Source organism: Rhinopithecus bieti, unplaced genomic scaffold, assembly GCF_001698545.2.
Source record: "Rhinopithecus bieti isolate Rb0 unplaced genomic scaffold, ASM169854v2 scaffold_425, whole genome shotgun sequence".
Lineage (NCBI taxonomy): Eukaryota > Metazoa > Chordata > Mammalia > Primates > Cercopithecidae > Rhinopithecus > Rhinopithecus bieti.
Genome location: NW_016803361.1, coordinates 536,199 through 547,279, shown reverse-complemented (window position 1 = coordinate 547,279; position 11,081 = coordinate 536,199). Strand labels below are relative to the sequence as shown.

Below are 11,081 nucleotides of genomic sequence, written 5' to 3'. Positions count from 1 at the left end.
AAAAAAAAAAAAAAAAAAAAAAAAAAGTAGCCACCAAGTCATCTACCACCATATACAGGTGGGTTATAGATGAGTGAAAGGAACTTCACACTCCTGGCCAGGCACAGTGGCTCATGCCTGTAATCCCAGCACTTTGGGAGGCCAAGGCAGGTGGATCCCTTGAGCTTAGGAGTTTGAGACCAGCCTGGCCAACACGGCAAAACCCCATCTCTACAAAAAAAAAAAAAAAAAAAAAAAAAATTAGCTGGGTGTGGTGATGTGTGCCTGTAGTCTCAGGTACTGGAGAGGCTGAGGTGGGCAGATTGCTTGAGCCTGGGAGGTTGAGGCTGTAGTAAGCTGTGATTGCGCCATTGCACTCCAGCCTAGATGACAGAGTGAGACCATGTCTCAAAACAAACAAATAAACAAACAAACAAACACTATAATTACAGGTCTAAAATTATAAATAAGTTTCCTTGAGATGTAGCTTCCAATCTTTAGCTGGAGTTGTTCCTCAGAATGAAACCTAGAGAGGGTATGCCCATAGGCTCACTCCAACTGCAGAGTGTGGCAGCAGAAAGAGGAAGAGGGGCTGGGAGGAAATCATGGCTGTCTTTGTGGTGGAAGATAAAATGTAAGGCTCATGAGGCATAACCGGGGAACAGACTTCAGAATAGATCTTTAATCATCATTATATTATTAGCTTTACTTGCTGAGTGCCTACTCCAAGCCACAAACTGCTACCTACTTTCCTACTGTCATCTCCAAGCCTCACATGGTACTCCAACGTAGGGATCAGTACCTCTGTTTGGCAGATGAGAAAACAATTTCAGGGGTGCTGAACTTGCACACACAGAGATGTATGCATAAATGTCTATGCTATATGTTCTTATAGGTTCTGAATCTCCCCTATCAAAACACTCCGTAGAGTTTCCTGATTTTTGCCTATTGTCCGTCTCATCCACACACTTGCAACATCTTGAGGGCCTAATCCATGACCACTTTACTTGCTGTTATATCCCATACCCAGAAGTAGATATAAAGTAAATTAATGTTTGTTGAAAGAAAGAAAGAGTGAAAGAAAGATGGCAGAGAGGCAGGCAGGCTAAATTTGCTCAGGTAAAAGTGGTATTGTGTCCTTTGGCTTTCTCCTGTAACCCCAAGCTCACAGGGCAGGCTGAAGAGATAGAAGGAGACCATTCTTTTGTTTTCATGGTATAAAGCTCAGTCACTCAGTGACAACCAGACAACGCCATCTAATCCTAGGACTAGGGTGGGACCTCCCAAGGTTGTCTGTGATTCTTATTTTCTGCTACTGCCTCCCTCTTTTGCTCCTGAAGCAGCCCTTCTTTTCCCAACTCTGTTGTCATTTCCTTGACCTACACAAACCTTGCATTCAAGAGACATTTAGTACATATTTACTCATTGATTCGATCAATCCTCAAGTATGCAACTCCAGGGTAGCACAGTTCAATTATAGCACCTAACAAAGCTCTTTTTCTTATTGACTTGCTTCCAAGGGAATTAAATATTGGTTTTACAGCACACACGTGGAAATGCCATCTGTAATCCTTGAACCTGTCTGTAAATAGACTCACCCTAGTCTACCTGGAACGTCATTTAAGACTGTTCAAAAACCATACAGAGTAACATGGAGGGAAGTTTCTAGGAAGGCAGATGCAGAATTTGGGTAACAGTTATCCCATGAGGAAGCAGTCATGAGAAGCAGGCTTTGGAAATTCCAATTCCTCTCTCAACAGATCTCCCTACTACAGTGTGTCTCCTGCGTGGCTATTAGAATTGGTGGTGTTTTAAAATCTAGGTTTCATTATTATTTAGGTATGGCAAAGTCAACAGCTTAGGAGACAACTGCCATTGAAAAGATAGTTTGGTATACTCACAGATCCCAAAAAGGGGTACATCACCCCATAGGGGGCTACATGGGGAAGCATCAGGGCCAGTAAGGAGGCAGAGGAGCAGGGGAAAATGTGGACAAGAGCTTTTATTGTGGTTTCCATGGGTGAGGCTGGGTAAGATTTAGAATTGGCTAGTTTGAATAATTTCATTGGCTCTGAGGCATTAAGGGCTGACCCTCGTTGTTTGGAAACTGGCCCTAGGGTGATAAGGGCAAGTGGATGGTGGCCCCATAAAGTGGCGTGTGAAAGCCCCATAGAGGAGGTGGTTGGGGCATGCATCTGGACTGATTGGTTTACATATGAAAGGCATGTTTAGCAGTGGAAGGCAGGTAGCTTGTTTCCTGTTTCTAGGAATTGGTTTATCCTGGGAGGGGCAGTCTCTCCAGGGTCAGCAAGGCCCCAAGATGGCAAAGTATCAGATAATGAAAGGGTTGGTGAGTACAACTGGTTGGGGAGGGAAACTATTCAAAAGCTTTGCAGCTTGAGTCCTATCCTCTAGAGCTTAGACTGCAATGGGTCTGGATGGATCCTTGGAACTGGCATTTTTAAAAGCTCTACTGGTGTTTCTAATGTGCCGCCAGGATTGCAAGCCACAGCTAGCGTGTGTGTCACTCAGACATTCATATGTGTGTCCTGTCTCATTAACTGAGGATTGTGTCACTTTGTATAGTATACCAAGTTTGCAACCAACTGTGCATTCCTAAGAACTATTTAATCAAATTAGTTTTTAAATAGAGTTGCTTTATCTTTCATTTCAGGCCTCCGACCAGGGAGACCTTCCATCCTCCTCCACCTGTTCCACCCAGAGGACGCTGATTCCACCTCCTAAAACCTGCCTACTTCAGGACTTTTAAGATTCACAGTCTTCAGTCTGTTAATGATGTCTTCATGTTGAGTTTTACGGCATGACTGTTGACCTTAAGATCAGTCTCTTTGCTGACAATATTGCAGCCCTGCTGGTTTGGGCTTGCCTCGAAGACTTTGTTAAGGCATGAAGAAGTGAAAAACTAAGGGCTTTATTCACCGTCACCAAGTATATTAAACCATATACTTAAAAAGGATGAAGACTTAATTGAAATACTTACCTCTAATTTGCTATATCAGAAGCCTAAAAAGAATGATCATAAATGTACTTCACCAGTGATTTTACTGAAATGCACTTATATTAGTCTTTATGTATTTGCTAGTTCAGCCTCATTTCTAGAAGAGGTTATAATGTAAGATTTGTAGTATTCAAGTAAGAAGATAAGTGACTAATTTTAAAATAATTCTTCTACTTTTCTGTATATTCAGCAGGGTATTTAAGTGCTAGGGCTGGTCACACACAACAGATTGAAAAAGACTAGACAGTGATTAGTACAAACTCCTCTTATACAGAAGGCAAATCTGAGGTTCCACAGAAGTCTGGAACCAAGACTACTCAGTTGGTTAAATAGTTAGTTAGTCTACACTGGGCCTGCTCGTTCTAGGTCACCACATTTTCCATCTCCAAATAGCCAGCTCCTCTCTCCCTCAAGAAATGCCCAGATGTAGAAATTCATCAGTGCCTACTGGTCTTGCAGAATTTTCCATCTTCCGTATCTCCCAGGGATAAGACTACCAAATTTGTTTGTTCATTTTCTTTTCAATTTGGGAATTTATACTTCAGTATGGTTTCAACACAGTTATGTTTCCAGAGAACATCTAGAAGTGGTTGGAAACCAGAAGCTGGGGATTCCCAGGACCCCACTTAGTGCTCTGTTTCCTTTATAGGTTTTAGTTCTGGTCATAAAGAGAGAGAGGAGGACCTCTGACTTTTTCTTTGTTGAGGGTTCTGAGGAAGAAAAACAAACCTAAAATAGAAATACAGTCAGCCTTTCAAATCCATGGGTTCTGTGTCCGTGGATTCAACCAACCTTGGATCAAAATATTTGAAAACAATCTACAAAGTTTCAAAAGCAAAACTTGAATTTGCTGCATGCCAAGAACTATGTTGAATTCATGTAAATGAAGTGATGTGTAGGCATTGTATTAGATATTATAAGAAATCTGGAAATGATTTAAAGCATACAGGAGGATGTGTGTAGGTTATATGCAAATACTATGCCATTTTATATACGGGACTTGAGCATTTTGGATTTTGATATTGGGGGATCCTGGAACCAATCTCCATGGATACCAAAGTACGACTATAGTTATCTATTTTTTACATACTTATTATTACCATCATGCTTGGTAAATCCATTTTTGCATAGAATGTGGAGCCTTAACATATGTCATGAATTTGGATTCCCTGGCACATACATCTACCTTCAAATCAGAGGTCCTTAATGATGCCTAAACATACAGTAAAATTAGAATCAGAAGTATTCCTTTAAAAAATATTCAAAAATGTGTTTGTTTCCCATGGGATTATTCTCTATCTCACACAAAATTTAAAAATCCACATTAATGATCCATTTAAGTGCAGTTTTATTGGGTCATTTTCTAATGATTAAAGGTTTTTTCTCAATTTCATTCCTCAGTCCTGCAAATAAGGACTCTTACTGAAGAGTACTGAAACAAGGACTCTTAACAGCTTCTGGAGTCTTGGGTTTTGTTTTTGTTTTTTGACATAAAATACACTATTGGCCATGTCCATCACGAGAGTGTTTGTAGTAATTAATTACCTTGCACAGGGCCTGGCACTTAGTAGCATGCTGCAAATGTTCCCTCAGTGGTCCTTTTACTCTCCTTGTCACTTATTTTGGAAAACAGAGGCACGTGAGATAAGAAGAAGAAGAATTTCGATGTTGGTATGCTTGCCCTTACTGTTACTTATAGACAGTCTCCATCATAGGCAAACTTGAATTTGATTAAGTGACATTTTAAAAATAGGGCTGGGAAAAATATTCAGTAACTGTAAGCCCCCTTTTGGATGCCAAATTTAGAATTTTGTACATTCTCTTATGAACAAGCATTTAGATCATAACATGGTAAAGCCTATTACCAGCCAATGTTGTTAGCATCTTTGTATGCACATCACTGTTTGTGCAATATATGAGTATTTTGGTGCATTGTATTCTTATATAAAAATAAGTAGAAAACATAAAATTGAAATTGCTGATGAGAAGCCTGTGTCTCATGAATGTGATACACTTGAGACATGGATGGAACTGATCAGGAGTGCCAAGTCAAAAGCGGCAGACTCTTAAGCCCTCACTGGTTGTTCCTTTAATATCCAAGATGATTGGTTATATGTAAAAGAAGAAAATCAAAGAATTTGGATGAAACACTGGGACTTTGTTATCAAAGAATGTCTGTAATGATGAGGTGAAAATTTTCATTTTCCAGAAACAGAACTGCTCATTTATAACATAAATATATTCAACTTCCACATACTCAACACATGTGTACACATTTTTAGGAATACATTATGTAACAAAACCATGGATTTCCAATACAATGAGGATCAGAAACGACACTACAAGCTAGGGTCCAAAGAAACCATTAAAAAGTTTTCTACATATGCTTAGGCAGACAACTCTGCTGCCACCATCCTTGCCCAAGATTTTACAAGCTGGCTCCATAGAAAGTGAAGCTGTTGGGTATATTCACCACCATTGCCTTTGCCCCTAAGGTAAGTTGGCCTCCAATTCCTAGGCTAGCACTTTTGTTTCATCTTATATTAAAACCTAGGAGCAGATAATCCAACTATATAAGCAACAAAGTATGAAGACTGAGAGACTATTTTTTTTTTGAGACAGAGTTTTGCTTTTGTCACCCAGGCTGGAGTGCAGTGGTGCCATCTTGGCTTACTGAAATTTCCACCTCTCGGGTTCCAGTGATTCTCCTGCCTCAGCCTCCCGAGTACCTGGAATTACAGGCACTTGCCACCACACCTAGCTAATTTTTCTATTTTTAGTAGAGACGGGGTTTCACCATGTTGGCCAGGCTGGTGTCGTACTCCTGACCTGAAGTGATCCACCCATCTCGGCATCCCAAAGTGCTGACATTACAGGCGTGAGCCACTGTGCCCAGCTGAAGACTGAGAGACTATGAACAAGAGGTTGCTGTTGTAATCTAATAATTTAACTGGACATATTTAATGATGTGAACAGTCTCTAATGCTCTGCCTTAATTACACAAAGTGGTAATATATAGATGACTTCCATGAATATTTTTACAAGTTAAGTTACACACTCCCTTTTAGCTTTGTTGTTACAAAAAAAAAAAAAAGGTTCTAGTCATTCCCATATCACTAGGATTTTTAGATCCCTATCCCATATGCCCCAGGAAGTAAGTTGGTTTTCTGTGTTCCTCCTTCAAAGAATAGTGTGTGGTTTTGCAGCTGGTTGGTGGAGGAAGCATTAGTAACAGATTTATTTCTGAGAAAGACAAGCGGTTAATTTGGATAATTCTAAAAAATTCTTCCTAAACATTAATCCTCAATTTTGAGGGATCTGCCTGTATAAATATTTGCTTTGGTTTGATAAATTGTGCTCTGTTCATTTCCAAGCAAGTTATTAAGAACATAGAATGGTCTTCTTCATTCATTCCTGCTGGCCAGATACTGTGTTCACCAGGGTGGTGAGGGGATGAGTAGGAGGTTGAAAGATATATTCTGAATTCTGAGGCACAACTTGGAATTCATTTTCTCATAAAAATCATAAAAAATAGGTTCGTAGGTGTCCTGTGTGGGAAACACGCATGGGGAGAAGACACACACACAATACCTTTAAGGGTAAACAAGCTTTATCCCATGTAAATGGCAATGCAGATATAAGCAAATGATATAATAAGCAAATTGCAACGGGAAGGGAGAAGGAAAAAGATATATGTATAATATATATATATTTACACTCACCAGACTATGCAAGATTCACCACCAGGTTGGGAAGCAACAGCCTGGGCTCCAGAGTCAGCCACTCATCCACGTAGACAAGGAGAGGTCTCGAAGCTTTGGCGCAGTCTGGAACCCTAGCTGTTTTTGTAATGAGTTGTTTGGCATGAGGTCCAGTCACGAAGGCCCTTTGTGACTGGGCTCAAGGAACACAAAAAGGCCAACTTGTTTTTGTGGTTGTCTATTGTTTTTCAATAACTAACATATAGGAATAGATTGAAATAGAGATTTATCCGAAACAACACTGGATGAATGCCTCAAAGGGTTCACACAATCCGTTCTGGGACTTGGTGACCATTGTTTGTGTCCATGTTCAATTTAGTTCAAATTTAATATTTAGGCTAGTCGCCAAAGCCCATTTGGGATAAACTTTGCTATCTCTGCAGTAAGAGTTAGCATGGTGTAGGGAAGAGAAGATTGTTTTGGAAGCCAGGAAACCTGGTTTTTTATTTTGGTGTGCTACTTACTTGACCAGTTCATACAACTTGACTACATTGTTCTATGTTTCATCACCTATGAAGTGGAGAGTTGTGTCTTTGATAACAGTCTACGTCCCTTCAACTCTGTTAAGTCTAAGTCTCAGAAAGAGGGTGTGGAATCGCTTTGTCGGAAGAAGCAGGGAGACAGCCTTAGTGGCGTCACCACCTAACTGGCAAGGCTCTTTTTATTATGTGGCACCTGCTGTTCTTTGCTCTCTCACTGTTATATCAGTTAAAAAACTGAGAGACAGTGAAAGAGGAACCACACAGAGAAACTAATGGCCTTAGTCGCTCTTCAGTCCAAGAACTAAATGTTCTCAGTAATGGCTTCCTAAAGAAAGAACTCAGAGCAATCATGAAGATCCGTGTCTAGAACATTACAGCTAGAACAGAAATGGTGGAGGTGGAAAATGGCAAATAGCAATAGATGAACTGTCCCCCACCCCCACCCTGCTGAAGTACATAACTGGCAAGACAAACATAACAAAGTAGAAGGAAGAAATAGAATTTCAAAGAAAAACTAGCTGATGATGGAAATCAGAAGATATGTGGTCAATCCATACCCTAACCCTTTTTGTTGTTGTTGAGACAGGGTCTGGCTCTGTCACCCAGGCTAGAATGCAGTGGCACAATCAGCTCACTGCAACCTCCACCTCCCGGGTTCAAGCCATCTTCTTACCTCAGCCTCCTGAGGAGCTGGAACCATAGGCACATGCCACCATGCCCAGATAATTTTTTTTGTATTTTTTGTAGAGACGGGGGTGAGTCACTCTGTTGCCCAGGTTGGTCTAGAACTCCTGAGCTCAAGCAGTCTGTCCGCCTTGGCCTCCCAAAGTACTGGGATTACAGGGGTGAGCCACTGTGCCCAGTCCCCATACCTAATACTTTTGATGATCATGTTTACCCAGAATGAAAATAAAAGACTGAAATTTTGGTTTTCTGGATTGCTTGCTGGTCATAAGCTCTTTAACCAAAATGGAATCTTATTAGAACTACCATAGAAAGAGGCTGTATAGTCACTGGGGGAGGTGGGGATCTCCTTTCACTGGCATTTCCCCTCCACTGCTGCCATCCTTTTTGGTGTCAGGGAATGAAGTTATTCATTCAGATGAAATAAGTGGTGACATAAGGTATGTTAATGTTTTTCACTCCCCAATTTAGTGAAACAACCCTAATTTTGATGGTGACCGGAGCCCTGTTTTGTCCTGTTCAGGTCATCAGGCTCCAAGGATCTTTGAAGCCACACTTCTTTTACTCTAATCAGTTACTTTTTCTCCCTTTCCTTCTTTCCACACCTACTGTTGTCAGACTTGTATCACCTAATGCCATTTATCAGCATTATTCCCCTAGTACCTATCAGAGTTCCTGGTACATAGTAGATGCTCGATAAATAGCCATTGAATTAATGGCTCTACCGGCTCTTCCATCCATTAAACTTTCCCAAATACACCTCTGAAATAGGGTTTCTTTCCACTTCTCTCATTGCCCATTGCTTTTACTGCCTGTTGAAAATTTGCACAGCTGGTCAACTTTTGTGTTCCTTTTTGTACACTGTCATGCCTGTTCTCTGTTCTGTGTGTAAAGTTTCCTGGTTTTAATCTATCCTCCCCAAATGAATACTTTATACTTTTTCTTTTGTCCTCCCTACCTCTAAGCATTTGCCAACACAGTCCTCCCCAAAATACCCGCCACATGCATACTACCTCAAATCTGTGGAGGGTGGTGATGGATACTTAAGAAACTACACATCCATCTTAATGTAGCACTTACATGGCTTGTTCTTCAATTGCCCATCATCACTTCATTCAAGAGCAGTGATTATTCATTCACAGAATTGACTGAGCTTTCACTACGAGCAAGTCACCCTGCTAGGTGCTTGGGAGGATATACAAAGATGTATAAGATGCCTCCTCTGATTTCTACAGCAATTACTGGTGTGTGATTCATTCAGCAATTAATCATGTACTGCCTTGTGATGTTTCTTACACTATCTAGAAAGCATTCTTCAAATCCTGCTATGCTATTTGACTTTTCACCTGTTAATGTCTTCCTTCATTCAGCAAAGAGTTGAATACATGTGACAAGCACTATCTCAGCAGCTGGGACAGATACAAAGACAAACAAATGATAGTTTCTGCAATCAAAAGGTCAGAATGCAGTATAGAAGAGGAAATGTGAATAATTACAACACAACACACCAAATGCTACTGAAATCCTAAAGAAGGAATGCTCCATTTCCCAAGGGATCATGCAAGGTTTCACTGAGGGGGTGATCATCAGCTAGGTCTGAAAGGATAATATCGAAGGCACAAGGTGAAGCAGGGCATTCCAGATAAAGGGAGTAAAAAGACCTAAGGCACAGAGGTGTAAAAATACATACGGGTGAAGGCAGAGCATAGAGACTGATGGAAGGTAAAGTTAGGGAAATAAATTAGGGATAAAATAGGCAAAAATTTGGACTTTATCCTTTGGCAGGGAACTTTTTATCTGATGACATAGTTAGCACATGCTCACTGTAAAAAAGTAACCAAACATTTATAGGCATGTACAAAGTTAACCACTGATAATGGTTTGTCATATTTCAGATTGTTTTCTGTGGGCAGGATAACATATTGCCATACAAAATGAAATTAAACTATTATTTTCTTCAACTTAAAAATTTAACAGTACCTCTTGGTTCTCATTCCATGCCAGTACTCACCTTTTTCATTTTTTTAAAGTGGCTGTATAGTTGGTAAATCATTAGTAGCAAAAAGACCTATTATGGAGCCAGACTGAGTGGGTCTGGTCTTTCAGCAAGCCACTCAAGCTCTTTGTGCTTCAGTTACCTCATCTGTAACATGAACATTTTCACCGTATCTGCCGCATGAGGATTTAATGAGCCAATATCATTCAGAATTGTGCCTCGCAGATGAAAACCTTAGTGGTGACTCTATGATTGATTTACCTCACATTCAAGAAGTGTTTTAAGCAAGGGAGTGAGCGATACAATCTGGTTTCTTTTTAGAAAGATCACTCTGGCACCTGTTGGGGATGATAAACAGGGGAGGAAGATCAGTCAGTGGTGGAGATCTCTTGGGAGACTCTTGCAATACATAGTGATATGGAAAATTGGTTGGTACTGGCAGAGGAAAGAGAAGAAAAATAAACTCTTTAACCACTTTTAAGAGACCAAATGCTAGAACTTGTTGATTGCTGATGGCCGAGAAGAAGAGAAAATCTGACAAGTCCCAAATTTTTGGCTTAGAGGACTGTGTAAACGGTGGTGCCACATTTGTGTATTTTTTTTTTTTTAAGATTTGAGTCTCTACTACGGATCTGGCACTGTTTTAGGTACAGGAAATATGGAAACAGGACCTCTCCTCAGAGGAGCTTACACTCCAAGAGGTATTCATTACAGGGGTGAGGAGACCCAGAAATAGTTAAGTAAACACACAAATGTACAAGAATGGCAAATTAATTTAGCATTTCTTGATTGAATAGTAGGGGTCCAGTAAGTAATTCAGTAACTTTAAAACATTTATCCAACGCTGTACGAGTTTAACTATATCTCCTAACGGTGATTACAGGAGCCCATGATTCATTCACAGCGGCAGGAAAGGGTTATTTGATCTGATCCCTCAACTTCCGAAGGCAGGAGGTCAGACGATCGGCCCCATTTGGCAGCCAGGGAAAGTTAAGCATTTTGGCCAAGGTTACACAACCCTAAACGCCGGGACGCGGCCCGGAGGCGGCTTCGGCCTTGCGGTCCAGGCCAGGCCACTGCGCCGGGGCCCAGCCTGCTCGGCGCCTGGCCGAGTGCTCGCCAGGCCGGTCGCTCCGCGGCTCCCAGGAGCCGGCGAGCAG

At 40.9% G+C, this 11,081-nt stretch overlaps 1 protein-coding gene across 3 annotated transcripts in view; it reads left to right on the top strand.

Annotated features, from left to right (window-relative positions):
• Nucleotides 1-4,986, top strand: part of PIK3AP1 (phosphoinositide-3-kinase adaptor protein 1) — a 140,111-nt gene extending 135,125 nt beyond the window's left edge. For 2 of the 3 annotated variants that reach the window (XM_017880020.1, XM_017880028.1), the window contains one exon: nucleotides 2,654-2,967. In XM_017880020.1, coding sequence (XP_017735509.1) covers nucleotides 2,654-2,711 — 58 coding nt within the window. In that variant the 3' untranslated portion in view covers nucleotides 2,712-2,967. Of the gene's footprint in view, nucleotides 1-2,653 lie in introns of all 3 variants that reach the window. The other variant, XM_017880009.1, reaches the window with a different exon arrangement.
• The last annotated feature ends 6,095 nt before the right edge of the window (nucleotides 4,987-11,081 follow it).